General features: G+C 40.3%; 1 protein-coding gene across 4 annotated transcripts in view; it reads right to left on the bottom strand.

The window, feature by feature from the left end:
• TMEM117 (transmembrane protein 117) overlaps positions 1-17,793 on the bottom strand; it is a 483,102-nt gene that overhangs the window by 459,107 nt on the left and 6,202 nt on the right. For 3 of the 4 annotated variants that reach the window (XM_053226143.1, XM_027035936.2, XM_053226144.1), the window contains exon 2: positions 13,006-13,310. In XM_053226143.1, coding sequence (XP_053082118.1) covers positions 13,006-13,282 — 277 coding nt within the window. In that variant the 5' untranslated portion in view covers positions 13,283-13,310. Of the gene's footprint in view, positions 1-13,005; positions 13,311-17,793 lie in introns of those variants that run through there. The other variant, XM_027035938.2, reaches the window with a different exon arrangement.

The raw sequence follows: 17,793 nt of genomic DNA, 5'->3' as shown, positions 1-17,793 counted from the left end.
CTGGCTCCCCCACCTCCTTCAGACCTTTGCTCAAATGTCACCTTATCCGAGGAAATTCCCACAACTTCCCAGACATCTCATGCTTTGGTGACTGCCACAGCATGTACTGCCCTCTGACATAATATATGGTAACTTATTTCTTGATTGCCCATCTATTCCCACTAGAGTATAAGCTCAGTCAAGGCAGGGACTTTGTTTTTGTTCAATGCTGGATCCCCAGAGTCTGAAAAAATGCTCAATATGCATGCACTGAATGAACAAAATCAAGGCCTATAGTACTGAGGTGCTGACGCTTCTATACTTTGTAAGTGAATTGAGACAAATCAATGAGCATGATCCAAAACACTGAACAAGTTCAGGCAAACACTAAGCTTCAAAAAGGAAATTCAGTGGCATTAGGATCTTCACAATACATAATTATGAACATAAATCTGTTTTAAAGTTTATTTATTTATTTTGAGGGGGGGTGGGCAGAGAGAGAAGGGGGGATCTGAAGCTGGCTCAGCAGTGAGCCCCATGTGAGGCTCAAACTCACAAACCATGAGTTCATGATCTGAGCTGAAGTCTGATGCTTAACCAACTGAGCCACCCAGGTGTCCCAAATCTGCTTTTTCTTAAAGTCTCTTCTAGCATTAGAAATGACCAGAATAATACATTCATTTCTTTCAGCAAACTTGGAAAAGAAGGTAAGATGATCTAATGAGAATTTAAGTTTCTAATTTTAGAAATAGATGGATACACCTTATGTTTAGTAAATGAAGGAAATGGACTCAGGGAACAGAGTTCTTTGGGGGGGGGGGGGGGAGGAAAGCGGCAGAGAGAGAGAGAGAGAGAATCCCAAATAGGCTTTGCTCTGTCAGCACAGAGCCCAACATGGGCTCCACCCCACGGACCATGAAATCATGACCTGAGCCGAAATCAAGAGTCAGACACTCAACCAACTGAGCCACCCAGGCTCCCCGGGAACAGAGTTCTTAAAATGAAGATGTTAACTTTAAAAAAAGAACAGTGTGCTTGCACTATCAGGTCTTCCTTCACAACCCTGCTTCCTTCCTTCCCCTCCAGTCCCCCTTCACTGCCACTTCTAAACCGAGCCTTGATCTCTTAAGGTCAGGTACACCCAAGTGACTGAAGCACCCTCCCCACCTCAAAGCCAGTCATTCTGCATCCATCATCCTACAACACTGTTTTGATCTTGTCACTCTTGTGATCAAAACCTTTTAAGCTCTCTGACTTCATTCATATAATCTGGGGGTGGTTTTGTTGTTGTTGTTGTTCTGTTTTGTTCACAAAAGTCTTATGCACTTTTGCAACATAAAATTTAAAAAAGAGGGACATGCTCCATGGTTTCCAATGGTTTTCAGAATAAGTTTTAAGCTCCTGAACCTGAAATGCAAGACCCTCCATAATTTGCCCTGAAGCTTCCCTTTCCAACCTCCTGTAAACCCCAATCTGCCATGGTAGGAAAACTACCCCGCTCCACTCTCCCACAAAACCAGCTGTCCTTTCCTTCCCCACAACTGTATGCCTGACATTTCTCCAGCTTGGAATGCCCTCCTCCCTCCAGTGGAATTCTCCTGGGGCCACAAGGCACAGCTCAGGTTCAGACCCAAGAATTACTGCAGAAACAGTAATGAGACCCAGACTTCTTAGGGGATGGTGAGTTCGTCATTATTAGAGGTACTCAGAGACTGGCTGACAACATACCAAGGAAGCTCTCACCAAATCCACTCACCCTGGGATTCTAGAGTTCCCATGAACTCCTCCTATAAGGTTTTACTTGACCATTTCTATTGGGAATGACTTCTTTCCCCCTTCAGAATAGGCTCCTCATCCTGCTTACATGGCAATTATCATATGCTGACATCAGAATCCTATTACAGCTGTATTTTCCTGTCTGTGTCTGATCTCCTTCACTCACCACAACCTCCTGAAAGATAAGTCTCGTGGCACCTGGCACCATCCCTTCAAATGATGGGTACTCAACATGTTTATCAGTGATGATACTAAAAACATGGAACATTTCAAACAGGAATAAATTGGGAAAAACATAAAAGAGAAATGGGATAGGTCATGAAGCAGCAAGAAACACTGCTTTGTATTCTTTCAAGGGATGGTCAGTCAGGTGTGGCCGCAGAGGGTACACGGAAGAGGGACAGGAACACATTTATTACACTCAGTCCTAGAGAGAGTCACCGCATGCCCCAAGGGGGCCACATGGGGGAAAGAAGACATGGAGGGTCAAGGGAGCAGGCTTAACCAAGCAGGTGGGGAGCTAAGAGAGTAAGGACAGGGGGCAAGTGTCATTATTTGGGTCAGGAGTACAATAACAAAGGTCCAAGAGGATTTCATGGGTGTGTCTAAATGTCACTAGGTCACAGTGGCGGAGGGCAAGAAGGGGGACTTGTGGCAGAGGCCAGCCTTATCACACTGGTGCACCTGATCACCTGGGCAAGGTGCTCACAGCCAGTTTGTAGGAAAATACGAAGTTTAAAAATTTACAGTGCAAATACTAACTTCCCTGGGCTACTGTGACTTGCTCCCTCAGGTGTCTGTGTGAATTTGCTTGTCTACTCTTAGCTGGTCTATCCATTTCAATGGGTCTGTCCTCAAGGAAATGCAAAGTATCTTAACAAGCATGGACTAGTCAAGGGAAATCTTGATGTGTGATCACATTCCTCTTGAATCCGGGAAGAAGAATAGCCCAGCACCGAAAGGGAGATCACCGATGGCGCCAAGGACAGGCAGCCCTGTGCCGACATCTTCTGGGTCAGCAGCAATAACAGGCTTTGTCCTGGAACTGGACAACTGCTTGCAGGGTCAACAAAATGACTTTCTTCACCCAGAAGAGAGGGCTAGTCAGGCAGGAGATGGTGCCAGAAAAAATCCCTGAACACAGACAAAGTGGAGCGAAGCCATAGGGAGTGGCCTAGCTCAACTCAGTCCTGAGGCAGACTGCTGAGTCCTGAGGCTCGCCTGCTGCCGGTTTGCCATCTGGGATGTCTGAAAAGGCGCCTGTCGGAATCAGAAGGCTTCAGTTTATGTTCCAATTTTACTGCTGGCTATTGCTGCGACCTTGGAGCCAGGCAAATCAACCCTGTGCATTTCTGTTTTTCCATCAACAGTAAGTCAGGGCCACAGCCATGATAAAAACACAAACCCAAACAACAGAGAATTGCTTTGAGCACCACTGATACTCAAAATCCAATACACAGCTTAAAGGCCACTGCTGGAAATAGCGGGTTTTTCCTCTGGAGAGGCTCTGTGTCTGACTCCCTGTGAACCCCGAGGTCTTCTAATGGCCTTCCTTTCCCTCCTTCTATCCAGAATTCTGCACAGCTACCGTATCAGAACATTCTCCCACCTACCAACACTTACCCTTTGGACCTAGATCTCCCAATGAAGGCAATTATTAATATCCTTGTTAGTTCATCATACCTCCCAAGTAGCATAAGACTTTAACCCAGTGAGAGTATCTTCAAGAAATAATCCAGTGTTAGGAATTCATAAAAGAGAAAAGAAATCAAAGCAGGGAATACTTTTATTCATCAGTGTCCTCTCAAATCATACTCCTCTCCCACCTAGGATTGTTGACCCTATTATTTGAACCAAAATCAATTCTTATCAAGGTGGTTTTAAATGACTCAAGTGATCAAGCACTCTTCACTTTCAACGTTACCATAGTTTAACCAGCCATCAAGTTCCACCCAGGCTACTTCTATTTCATTAATCAGTGACGTGGTTTCTCTCAGCACCCTGTGCATGGCTCTGCGTGCTTCAATTCCATTGGATAGTTGCTTACATAAGAAAGTTCTACCTTTACCTCCCATACGTGGGAAATGAGAAGAGGAAGAGGAGGCAATGATTGGACCTGGTAAGGAAAGGGTGCCTTGGCCTCTGATGATTCATCTATCAAGCACAATAAAAAGTATCCAGAAGGGTACCTGGTTAATAATTGCTTAATTACAGTGCTCTGAGTTAGTTTTAGTAAGTCCTTGAGGGTATCCTTTCACAGTGTTTGCATCCTCTATCCTATGGGAACTAGAGCAGCCAGGCAATCCTAGCACACTAAGAGCTGCAGCTGATTGCCCTTTAGTGCTAATGGACCACGATGACTGTGGCTGCAAACTAACGAAGGGGTGGGAGGAAATGGCCAGAGACCCGGGATTTGCAGCCTCATCTTCCTTTCCTGCTCTATAAGGACATTAAAGCAGCATAAGTTTTTTGTAAAGGGCTACCAAGTTCACTAACTCTCAGACACCAAATTTACCTGGGAAGAGAGTGTTCCTTGGGGATTATTTTAATGCTAAATATCAATCCTTTCCCAGCCTACCTTTCTGAGCGTCTCCTATCAAAAACTTTGCTTTTTCTTCTTCTTCTTTCATTATTTTTCACAAGCACTGGGGTAACATTTTTCTCTCACTTGAATTCTGTGGTTACTTCTAACCAAAATTATTTTACTCCACAAAAAAGAATTACATGGTCACAACTAAGGCGTAAGAAAAATGAAGATTTTTGGCATTCGGCATACATTGGTTGAGAATGAAGGTGGTAATAAACATTTAAATATGACTATCATGAGTATCAAATTCAGTACTTTGAGAAGATAAAGCTTAAAATGATAGATACTCTAAGTAGCATTCAGCTCTGTATACAACATTTGTTCAAGTAATTCCGCCAAAATGAAGCCCCTATTTGAGAGTACAATACTTAAAATAATCAACTGCTGACAAGCACCCTCAGAAGTAATAAATATGCATTTTCCTAATGTCTTATCAACTATCAGGATAAACTTGAGGGTCATTTATACTATTTAGGTATTCATATCTCCAATTAACACAAAAAAGAGTATACCATACTCACACCATTACATTAAAATAATGCTTTTCCTTCCTAAACGTATCATTATAAATCTGTTTCTTCACGTTTTGATGCTCCTGTATCACCATGACTATCTTGCCCATACTTCCCAGGACATCTGAAATGTTTTCTATTTTGAAATGATAAAATCATATGCATAGCTCAAACACAAAGGAAAGAATTTCAGACTGGACTTAAAGCTAAGACAATAGAAAACAAACAAGCATTTAGCTTTATTAAACTCATGAGATGACAGAACATTGTTGAGATACTTGGTATTTTATGGAAAACTGCTTTTTTGTTAAAAGAGATGAAAGAATCATGGAATTTGTCTTCTCAAATTTCTGGATGTATTGAGAACATTCTATTCAGAACTTCCTATTTGAAACTAAAACAGACCTAGGTAAAAGGAAATAGCAAACTCCTTAATATTTCACGGAATATAAACATAAGAAAAATACACTTTCAACACACATTCTTCTTTTAGAGATGTCTAGATCTCAGTCAAGCCCCTGTCTCTCTTTTTTTTTAATCACTGGCTTCTAAAAACATCATGATTTCTATGCAGCTGGATGGATATCTTGGAGAAATCAAACATGTCTACAAAATGTTACTTATACTCAAGTGTAGGTCCATCATCCAGTTTCTGTAATTCTGAAATCCCAAGACTCTGATCTTTATAACTGAATTGTTGGCAAGACATGACCAAACCTGAATTCACTCAGTAGCAAAGCCTAGTCCGAACTGAATTGAGGCTGTTTATAGTCTTTACTCACACTACTTCATGTGAATAAGTATATAATCCAGCTATGGTTATGCCAATGTGTTTGATAGCAGAGTATGTCCTCAGCCCTGTAGGGCGAGCTCTCAACTACAGGCACATGCACTGAATTCTGAAACACATTTGGCCTCAAAGTTTAGATAAGAAATGGTGTGTCTGGATTCAGTTCAGTAAACCCATACTATGCTGTTCTGAGCACTATTCAAGATAAATGGTCCATTGTCTGTGTTCTCATTACCTAAACCCACCATTTACTAAACTCATTATCCTCTCTAACTGGATTCTCCTACTGACTTCTTCTCTTTTTTTTTTTAATAAAATGATCACTCCCTTAGTCACTCACCCAATCTCCTAGTTACCTGTAACTTCACTCTTACTCTCACCTCCTCATATCCCATCAACGGGTGAAGTTCCATAAGGTTCCGCGTGTCCCCATCTTGCTGCCCATTGTCCCAGGCCTATTCATGAGTGGCCTGAATGGCTGCAAGAGGCTCCAAAAATATTTTCCTTCTTCCCTTTCTACTCCCCTCACCTGCCCTTCTCTGATTCCCACTAGATTCTGCTTCATTCTGATTCATGAGAATCTTGTCATCGTCTCCCATCTTGTTCAAATATTTTTTTGATTCAAATACCACAATGGAAGAGATAAAGGGCACCTAAAGACCAAAGAAAGAATATGGACTCAGCCTGCCTTTGTAACACCTCCTGCTCTTTCTTAATGCAAACTTTTCACTCCCTTCAAAATGAGCACAACTTCCTCAGTTTTTCCCAACTCTAAAAAAAACTAAGTTGTTTTCATCTCTTCGGCTGACACTATCTACCCCATGACCTGAAATCTGTAATGAATTCTTCGCATCAGATCTGACTATTTTCATCCCACTCGTGCTTCAAACTGAACTCAGATCCCACGCTGGCAGCAAAGCTTTCTTTCACCTTCCCGGCCCACCCGCATCTCCTCTTGAATTCCCATAGCACCTCCAGTCCGGACTATTCATTTGATACTTGATATGCACTTCCTTGTATTATCAGAGTAATTAATTTTTCATGCATATGTATCCTCTCTCTTTAACCAGATTTTAAATTCCTTGAGAGCAGAGACCACGTCTCATATTTTATGAATGAACAAATGAATACGCTTCTCGAGCTTACAATAAAAAGGTAACAATGGCAAAGACAACATGTGAAAGACCAACGAACATTAATTTATTCATTCAAATTTATCAAATATTACTACGTTCCAGGCATTGTGTTAGGCACTGAGGATTAAATGACAAGCAACTCGACCTAATCCCTGCCTCTGTGAGGCTTGTGGCATAGCTAGGAAACCAGACATTAATGAAACAATTATGCAAATAACTATATACGCAAATATGTATGCTTTAAAAAAGGAGCTGTGCAATATTAACAGGTTCAGAATCAGTTTCACATCCTATCCCTGTCAACTCATTCTGAGTCAGCCTGCCCTCCACCCATGTTAAGAAGAAAACTACAACTAACAGAGACTCTTTGTACGTTAGAAAACAAAAGGAAAAGAGGGAAGACAAATAGCAGGAGTAGTCTGTTTGAAAAGGACATTTGTCACAATCTTGATGTTCTAAGATTCATCCTTGGATCAGAAGGCAGTATTTAAACCCTGATCACTCTGCCCTCCACAGACTTACTGTCAGAGTATAAAAAAGCACAGAGCTGCTCTCATTCTTAAAAGTTACACTCTTGGGTGCCTGGGTGGCTCAGTCAGTTAAGCAACCGACTTTGGCTCAGGTCATGATCTCATGGTTCGTGGGTTCGGGCCCCACGTCGGGCTCTGTGCTGACAGCTCAGAGCCTACAGCCTGCTTCAGATTCTGTGTCTCCCTCTCTCTCTGCCCCTCCCCTGCTCATGCTCTGTCTCTCTGTGTCTCTCAAAAAATAATAAATGTTAAAAAAAAGTTACACTCTAAACTTTTATGAAAGTTAGATTTAAGATACAAGAATGTGAAATCCATTTATGCCTTTGCCACTTCACTACTCAGTGCCTCCCGTACAAACCAATGTAAAAAGAAAATTGTTTACCAGAACTTAGGGCAAGGAAATTCCAAATTTTAGTGCAAAGATTCCCCTGTGAAACTTGCAATGTTCATCATTTCTGGTATCCAAGCTATATAATATATCACATTTCCCCTTTCTCCCAGGCTCCAAGAAAGCTCAAAACCAACAAGGTAACAAAACTCACAAAACTGAAAGATATTTAATTCTCTTCTTTTCTGTGGCCTTCATTTTCTATTCCTATTGTATTAAGCATATATGTTTTGGAAAAGCATTTCAATTCTGTCTTGGAATAAAAAATGATTTCTTGAATAAGCTTATTTCTATATAATAAGCCTTATCATCAGAAATACAAGTCTTATCATCAGAAATCTTTGGATTTCTCTATTCATGGATTTCTCCAATGTATAATGTGTAATTCTCCAAAAGGCTAGGATACATCACGCTTATTTTTTAAACAGTGGAATCGTCCACTCCATTCTGTTAGACAGTATTTCGACAGAATTCAATTCTCATAAATCCAAATATAATACTCACCTCAACAAGATTCAATGTTAAATCTAAAGAAGCTTTTCTGAAACATATCAATTCTCATTTCCCCTGTGCTCCTACATTATTTTCCACATTTGGGAAATTTGGGATCTGTGACCAGTCTGAAATCATAAAATTTAGTGCTGATAATGCAGGAAACCCAGCTCTCTCGTGTTATTCCAACCATACAGCAAAGGTGAGAGGTGAGCAACTTAAAATGCATTTAATCATTTGTGTCTCTGATAACATGCAATTTCCAACTTGTGTCACCATTTTGGTTTGGGACAATTCCCATTACAAATTATAAATCAGGAGGAGGCTTCATGCTGTTAATTAAATAGCCACAAAATTATAATCTTTATACCTCATAAAAATAAAATTCATAACCAACAAACTACATTAAATTATGTACTCAGAGAATTATCACTCTTCCTCATACATGCTTTAAATTGGTCATATGGTATTGTCCTCTTGGAGACTACTAACAAGAGATATTCCATAATAAAATAAGTGAGGGAAGACTCACAAGTTAATGAAATGAAAGGAACAATGAAAGGAATACTGGCATTCTATCGATATTCTTATTTGGCATTTCATAAGAGGATTAACAACAACAAAAAACTTTAACTGATGGCACAAAAGAATTTGGATTATCTTGTAAACCATTCCAATTTCTGTAACAAGAATTTCTGTGCTTGCCATTACCAATCCCACTCGTCCCTACATACACACTATCATCATCACCACCACCTACCACAAGCTTGCATCTGCAAACTGTTAAAGGTTTAAATATGGCCTCTTAAAAAAATGGATTATGTATAAATGCTAGTTATCTGGGAACCAGGAGGGAAACACTGATCACATTCCGAGCCAATAAGAACAATGCTTGTGCTGGGTTACATATTGGATTCTTTTCAGTAATGCTGCGTGGCTGTCAGTTCCAGAGCACCCTGCTGTACTTGCTGTTGCAAGAAGACACAAATGGGAGCTGGAGGGAAGACAATATCTGACAGGAGGGAGTCAGAGAAAGTGTCGCACAGATCATGCTTAAACTTGGATGTAAAGGAAAAAGAGAAATCAACCAAGTTAATAAGAAGGGGATGAGCATGATGCCCAAGGGCGGGGTGGGGGAGGGCGCACAGGCAAAGGCAAAGAAGCATGAGAAAACACAGCAGATTGGAGAACCTGCAGATAATTCTGTACAGTGTGGAATGTCAGGAGGCCAGATTTGAAGTCAGGCAGGGTAGATCATCAAGAGCTTCAGATATCAATCAAAGGAGTTTAGATTTTATTTTGTAGGTAATAGGAGCCATCTAGCCATGTACAAAAATTATTCCAGTAGAAAATTTCAGAATTAACTGGAGAAGGGCAGAACTATTAGGAGCAAATGATTACCATTTTGGTTTTGTTTTTTTTAATTTTTTAAATGTTTATTCCTTTTTGAGAGAGAGAGAGCGAGCGAGCACGAGTAGGGCAGGGGCAGAGAGAGAGGGAGACACAAAATCCAAAGCAGGTTCCAGGCTCTGAGCTGTCAGCACAGAGCCCGATGTGGGGCTCAAATCCACAGACCACGAGATCATGATCTGAGCCGAAGCTGGATGCTTAACTGACTGAGCCACCCAGGTGTGCAAATAATTACCATTTTGTGAATGAAGGAAGAAATAATGGCAGTAAAGAGAGATGCAGAAAGATAGAAGGAGAAGACAAGTTTGGAGTTCATTCAAAAATTCAATCAGGAGTCCAGTTATCTTTCCACTTATCACCAAGATGTGCCAAAGGTTATCATTCCTTCTCTAATATCCCATATAATTTCATAAGGTTTTAGTAAGAAAAAAAAAGAAATTGCCAAATAGAAGTGATAAAGCTAACTACATTAGAAAATCTTTCCTATAGTAAGCAAAAACAAAAAAAAATTGGGGCACATTTTCGCACTATCTCAAAATAATTTGTACTCAACGTAACACCCGAAATCTAGAGTGATTTTTCAGGGCTAAAGTACTTATATCAACAGGAGAATTAAAAAGGAAGCCATTACTGTTACGTGATTTTAGTACAAAACACAAGATCTTATAACAAAATAACTTAACAAAATGTAGAAACTACAGAACCAAATGATCTTCCCTTATTATTAATACTATGACCCTGACTGTATGATTCTCAGTCAATCTCAATACAGGTAGATACCTTTTCTCCAAACTGGATATTTCGTCTAAGTTTGCCTTCCTTTTCTACGCGGAGAAAATTTCCTGAACAAATTATAAACACACCAAGACACTGCTTGTAACAGACATCTATGGTTTTGTCTCCCAGCACTCCTCACCCATTTTTGGAAACTGACCCTCTCCCACTTACCCCCCCCACCCTTAACCTCTTCTATCCCTGTGAATGTTATGCATAGCACCATGCTTGTTCAATGTGTGGTCGATGGCCCAACTAACACCCCGTTCCTAGATACCCTCTCTGTCATGACCTGTCTCTGTACTTTACCTTCGCTCTCATAAAGGCCACGCCCTAGCTGGAAATCACCACTAAAGACTGGCTGTACTTCTGTTACAACATGGCATCTCACCACACCCATAAACCCCTTTCTCTCTTACTTCCATTTCATCTGTTCAGTTTCACCCAATCTTCCAGCTTCTGTCCACTCCTCCCAGACTATCAATCTTCCTTACCTCCTTTCCATGCCCAGCCAGACCCCTGTTAATCAAAACAATAACTTTTTTATTAGAACCTTCCATTTATTTCCCATCCTTTGTTTCCAATACAGCAAGCCTGAGCAGTCCCCACCCAGATGAATCACTCTCAAATTCTGTTCCAGGTGACTGAGCTCTCATAATGAAAAATGCTTAGCAGTTCAGATCGATGTCATTCCAGTTCATAATGGCTAACCCCAACAGCCCTCCGTGATCATCAGTAATGCTTCTGTTTGTTCCTAGGCAGGTGATAGCTATATTCCCTAGGGTCGCTGTTCCAAACCTTAACCACTTTCTTAAACCTCCTGCATCATCCAATCATTCCACCTTTATCTTTATTTATTTTTTTTTATCTTTAGCTCTTCCTTGTTCATAGTCAAACAGAGATCATCAGGTGGTAGGCCACTTACCTCTCTACTCCCCCACCCCAATGGACCTATCAGAATATCAAACTTTATCTCTCTCATGAAAATTTCTGAGGAACTGGAGTCTCTCTTCCTGTCCCCACTAAGGCCATTATTTCTACCTGTGTCCTAAGTCACAAAGCAAAGAAGCTTTCAGAGTTGCTCTCCTCCTCTGTCTTTATCTTCACTTCAGCCTAGCTCTTTCCCCCAAAATGACAAGCAGATCAATTAATCTCACTCCTCAAAACCAGCACCACCCACTGCCACGCCCAACACAATCTTTCCATGGTCCTTCTTCCATTTTTAGCTACTTCCTATCTCCTTTCATTTCCTCACCAAACTTCTTGAAACTATGTACATATATAATAAACATAAAATATGTACCTTTTATAAATGTATGTAATAGAAACAGAGGACAATAGTTTAAGGAGTAGAGATTGCAAAGAATATAGAATTAATACTATGTGTGTGTATATCTATGTTTCAATTTGTTTTTTCCTGAAACAATTGCCATCTGTTTCTAGCCAAACTTCTAGATTAAAAATACCTACAGTGTGTCACCTATGATCTTATAATTACTAAATTCAATGTTTTATTACCAAGTTCTCTTACTAACTGGCCCAGCAGCATTTAAAACTTTCTTTTCCCAGTAACACTTATCACCTCTTTGCATAGTACATTAATTTGTTTTCTGTCTTTCTCCCTCCTACAGGATGTAAATTGTTATAAGGGCACAGTCCCTCCTTTTTTGATTCACTCTCTAGAATAGTTCCTGGTATGTAATCAGTGATCACTGAGTATTTGTTGGATAAATATCACCCAACTCCTGAACAAAATCAATTAGGCAAAAGGTGGAAAACACACCCAAACTGGGTCAACATCAGGCTCTTTTCTGAGAGTTTAAACTTAGGACCAAGAGAGTCAGGTCAGTCTCTCTGAGTAGATATAAAGTGATCTTTAATGTGAACACAGAATAAAATAGATATGTTAGAGAAATTGTCACAAAGAATATCCTGACAGAATTCAAGCCCCTGGTTTCATTTATCCCAATTACCAAAATGAATTTTATCCTTGATCTTTGAGAAACAGCTCAGTACCCTTATAGTAAATTACCTTTTTTTTTAGCTTGAACTATTTTAGTGTTTTTTTGTCTATTGCTTACTATCAAAGGATTCTGTGCTAATATACTGTTCTGTGGTTGAATAGGCTCAAAAATAAACATCCTCAAGCCAATGTTCAAAATAAAAACAAAAAAGGAAAGAAAAATGGTAAAAAAGTTAGAGTTGCCATTCTTATTCTCAGAATGAATAATATATGTAAATATATGAGCAATGGTTAAGCTACTTTAATGAACTCATGGTATGACATGAAGGCAAACTCTTCATGATAACATACTTAGGTACTGTTTATGGGAAAAGAGCTATTTTCATGTCTTCTCTAAAAAGATTACACACACATTCATTTAGGCTCTAAAGCCATTTTTTGAAATTAAGTTTAGGACTACTTTTACCTCATGTTAATTTTCCTGAGGCCACAGGAAAGTACACCACTGGGCAAAGAGCAGCAGAAGAACCCAGCTCCAACAGCTCACAGCAAATTAAGGCTAGAGGGAAAACTAAAATGCATCCTAAACTGGCATTTAGAAATAACAGGGCTCTATCTTGAAGAATAGAATTCAGTCATTATCAACCTTACATTTCACGGGTACTTACCAAACAAACGCTGATGGAACAGAAATTTGCCAGCTATTAGTCCTATGAGAATGGCAAGTAGCCATAGAAGCACCTTCAGGATCCTCCAGCCAACTCCTCTAGGGTATTTATTTGTTACAAATGAAAAACAGTTTCCAACAACAATAACATTGGCTTCTGTTTGGCTATGAGAAACTGGGTCCTCGGCAAATATTAAGAAGTTAAAGAAGATCACCAAGTAAGCCACGATCAAGCGAGACCAGGGATGCTGGAAATAATAACGAAAGTCTTTACCCATCCTTCAAAACTTCAATTCCGTTGTTTACCTGTGTAAGAAAAGATACATAGGGTTAGAGCAGGAGAACAAATAGTCTCTCTTCCTATTATCTGTTCTGATTCGTAACAGCTCGATAAACAGGTATTTAGAAAAGATGCTACCAGGGGCTCCTGGGTGGCTCAGTGGGTTAAACGTCCAACTCCTGATTTCAGCTCAGGTCGTGATCTCACAGTTAATGAGATCAAGCCCCGCATCAGGCTCTGTGCTGACAGTAAAGCCGGCTTCACATTCTGTGTCTCCCGCTATCTCTGCCCCACCCCAGCTTGCTCTCCCACTCTCTCTCTTTCTCTGTCAAAAAATAAATAAACATTAAAAAAAAATTTTTTTAAAGATGCTACCTGTTCCTCTCATGGTCCCAAGTCATGTCTGAGATTGAGGAAAGTAAATATTGTCCCTTCGCTGGCATCTAATCATACCTCTGACCACATGGGGGATGTGGAAAAGAAGAATGAAAGAGCAGGGGGAGAAGAGACATGAGAGGGCAGAAGAAGATTGTCCAAAATCGGGGTGGGGTGATGACTGAGATGACCTGTAGAGGTCATCCCAGGAGGAAATGCAGGGCAAAAACACAACACAATGCTTTTCCTCTTTTAGATTACTATTGTTAGGTTACAATCATAATATAGAGTCGTTTAAAAAATGAAAGCAATGTAGAAGCAAACTGAGCACATAGGAACAAAAAATAAACATCTTCCTCTGCCCCAATCCCTCTCCTCAGCATGATCCCTTAATAATCTGTACTCTCAGACCTTTTCCTATATGTTGTGTATGGACTTTTATACAAAGGTTCATAGACTAGTTGTCAAATAATTTCAACACAGAATAAGTCTTATGAAATAGCTGAGTCTATAGTACAGTAGTGAGTTACATGCAGGAGGGACTGGACAGTTCTGCTTGTGGGAAGTGAGGAAAAAGGGGAAGACTGCACAGAGGACAAACCCAAGTTCAGGGCTGAAGGATTAGTAGGAATTTTTCCCCAGGGGAGAAGGCAAGAATGCTCAATCTAGGCATTTGGAAAGGCACAGAGGCATTGCAAAATACATACTATGCCTCTATCTGTGGGTGCATTGAGAGTAAAGAGCTTTCTTAAAACTCTTTTGTGCAGACCCCACTTCCAAAATCTTGCTCACCTCCTCCTTTCTCTTTGGGAGGCAGCCTGCCTATAAAGAACACAAGCCTGCATTAGATTCACCAAGGCTGTGACTGGTTGTTATTAAGTCTATCCAATTGTGGGATGCAGTTTTGTGAACCCATTTGGTGCTCAGACTAAGCTATATCTCTATGATTTCAGCAACAAAGCTGAATAAAAGCTGAGATCAAAGCATAACAATAAAACTGAATAAAAGCTGAGATCAAAACATAACAATAAAGGTAGTAATGTCACTGAAATCTGCCAATTCTTTTCTCTCCTTTCTCAATTTGTTTAGAACTGGGAGAAAAAAGGGACCCTTACAAAGCCTACAGCATATGACATCCAGGCTCTGTGTTGGATGTCTACATGCATCATTAAATTATTTTTATCATAACAACCTTCTGAAATACCGTCATTATCATTCCCATCACCTCATTTTACAGGGAGGGAACTGAGGCTCGCACAGATTATGTAACTGGCCCAAAGTCAGCCAGCAGAGCTCTTATCTGAGCCTCTGAAGTCAACTGTAGAGCCAAATCACCCAGTCAGTTCCAGGCATTTCCCCTGCCTTAGAAAGACACAGGGCCCAGCCCCAGGGATATCATCCCTTGAATGCTTTCTGGAGACACATTCTTCTCCAGAGATAATTATATTAACTCTATAGAGTATACTTCTATACCCAGGCAAAAAATATATAAGTGGAAGAATCCTTCACAAATCCTGAGCACTTTGGTAAATTGATAAATTTCCCATTGACAAATATTCTCATTTCCACATGACTAAAAGCACAAAGATCAAGCCACAAGCCTGAAGTAACTCTAAGTCAATGGAAGACCTGAGAATAGGATCCCAGGCTCCCAAGTCCTGTCCAACACTCTGGGGTGATGGATATCAATCAAACCCACAATCTAAGTTAATGAAGACTTGTCTTAACTATTTCAGAAAAGCAATGTAAACACACAAAAGGACTGGAAATATAACTCATAAAACAGATAGTCTCTGTGCCTTCTAAGCAATTTCAAGTCCCTCGTGATCTTTGTGAATACTCTGAAATGTCTGTTCCCAGGGGCTGCGGCTCAGACAACTTAGAAATGGCGACTGCACAAGGATTTTTTTCTCTTTTTATGTTTATTTTTGAGACAGCATGAGCAGGGAAGGGACAGAGAGAGAGGGAGACACAAAATCCCAAGCAGACTCCGGGCTCCGAGCTGCCAGCACAGAGTCCGACCCAGGGCTCAAATTCACGAACTGCAAGATCATGACCTGAGTGGAAGCAGGATGCTTAACCGACTGAGCTACCCAGGCACCCCAAGATTTTGTTTTCTAATGTGAAGTTCATCACCCAGTAAGTATAGCAGTAGTTGGTTATCACATGAAAGAGAGCAAAGTGGTGAAGCACAAAAATGAGCATCATGCATTTTCATGATACTCAGTATGCAAGGATGCCAGAATGAGTTGTCAATTCAATTTCATGCAATGTTTTTAGAAATGTCCAAAGACCGCTATCACGAGAGACTACATAGAAATCATCTCAAGGCCAATGAGTCTTGAAGCAGGACTCACTCCTACATGCCCATCAGAACAGGGCATGAGTAACATCTATGAAGTTAAACAGGTTTCTAGGTTGCTTCTCTTACCAATGCAGAATTCTCCTGTAGTTGCCCCACCACCTCCTTTCCCCCCACCCACATACAAGCAAGGCAGCAGGATTCAGAACACTGAATACATAGGATCTTGATTGCTTATTGAATAAATGCTTTGTGAAGGGTTAGCATATACTTATTTTATCATTGTTGTTTTTAACTTTAGAATCTTGTTTAGTGAGCTATGTAATGTCCACGTGCCCAAACTGAATTAGAACATTCAAAAAAGTTGGGAGGCAGCTGTTCCTCTCCAGTACTTATATTATTTCAAGACAGAGAACTGTAGAGTTGAGCAACAATCCTGTACTTGTTGATCTGAACTCCCACAGGCATGCTATGAATGGTACCATCACCCCCAGGTTACATGTAAACAAAGATCAGAGTGGTTGCTGCCTATCCACATCCAGGAAGTGGAAGAGCCAGCATCTGAATCCAAATCCATTCCAATAGGAATGGATTGATTGATCTAATATATCATATATCTATATTAGATTGATTGATCTAATATATCATAAAGCTGGAAGTGTTTCTTCCAATAAATATTTCCCATCAGGTCTGCAGGCTAGTCTTTATTTCCACAAACAGATTCAGTGACTCACAGACCAGCGGAATTACTGGTCTATTTTATGCTAAACATGGCTGATATTTATTCTTGTTTCATATGCCAAAGCTGAAGTGAGGTCTTCCAGGGGGTCCCAAATTTCAAAACCTACATAATAACTTGAATGAAACTTCTACTTATCCCCACTTCCTGACTTCATCCACAAGGTCACCCAAAGCTTGCCTTGTCATCTCAGCCCTAGGTACCAGGCATGCAAAGCACCAAAACTGTTTTCACTTCTGTAGTTCACATAAAGCAATATGATCATTCAGTGACTCTAGTGCTAATAATCCAGGATTGAAATGGTTCAAACTGAATATGCTACACAGTATTCATAGTCTACAAACCCTTTTAATTTCTTTAAACTCAATTCTGCCACCAAAGCTGAGCTTTTATCTTAAATAAATGTGATCTATCTTAGGTCTTAGTATATTATAGTAAAATTATCGATTTATGTGTTTGTCTCCCTCACTGGGTCATAAGATCCTCAGTGAAGGGCTGTTCACTTCCAGGGCACAGCACGGGGACAGGCTCAAAGTGGGCAATCGATGGACATCTACTAGATGGGGAGGGGTGATCGGTACACTTAGAAAGAGAAGCCTCCTTATTGTTCAGGCAAGATGAGACACAGCAACCTGCCATTACCTTTCACTAACAAAAAAAAAGGAGAAAAAAAGCACTGGAACCCAAAAATTGCCACGCTGACTCACCACTGATCCCACCCAACAACATCTCATTTTACACAGACTCTGCATTATCATCATTATCACTACGGCTAACATTGAGTACTTAACCATATACCAGGACACTATGCTAATGAGCTTTACAAATTTTATTTAAATTGCACAGCAGCCCAATGAAGAAAATACTCTTATTTTCACAAATTTGAACCTGAGACCTACGAATCTGTAATTTGTACCAAATAACAAAATGGGTCTGGGCCAAAACCAGGATACAAATCCAAGCCACTTGTCATTAACGCTCTACACCAAGCCTTCCCACGTAAAGGAAAAAATTCCAAAATCTTACCCATTACGTGTTGGTTAGGAAGTTTCTGATAACGAATCTGTGTGATATAAAAGATTCACAGTACTTC

This window comes from Acinonyx jubatus, chromosome B4 (assembly GCF_027475565.1).
Source record: "Acinonyx jubatus isolate Ajub_Pintada_27869175 chromosome B4, VMU_Ajub_asm_v1.0, whole genome shotgun sequence".
NCBI classification, from domain to species: domain Eukaryota; kingdom Metazoa; phylum Chordata; class Mammalia; order Carnivora; family Felidae; genus Acinonyx; species Acinonyx jubatus.
This window is presented reverse-complemented; position numbering and strand designations above follow the sequence as displayed.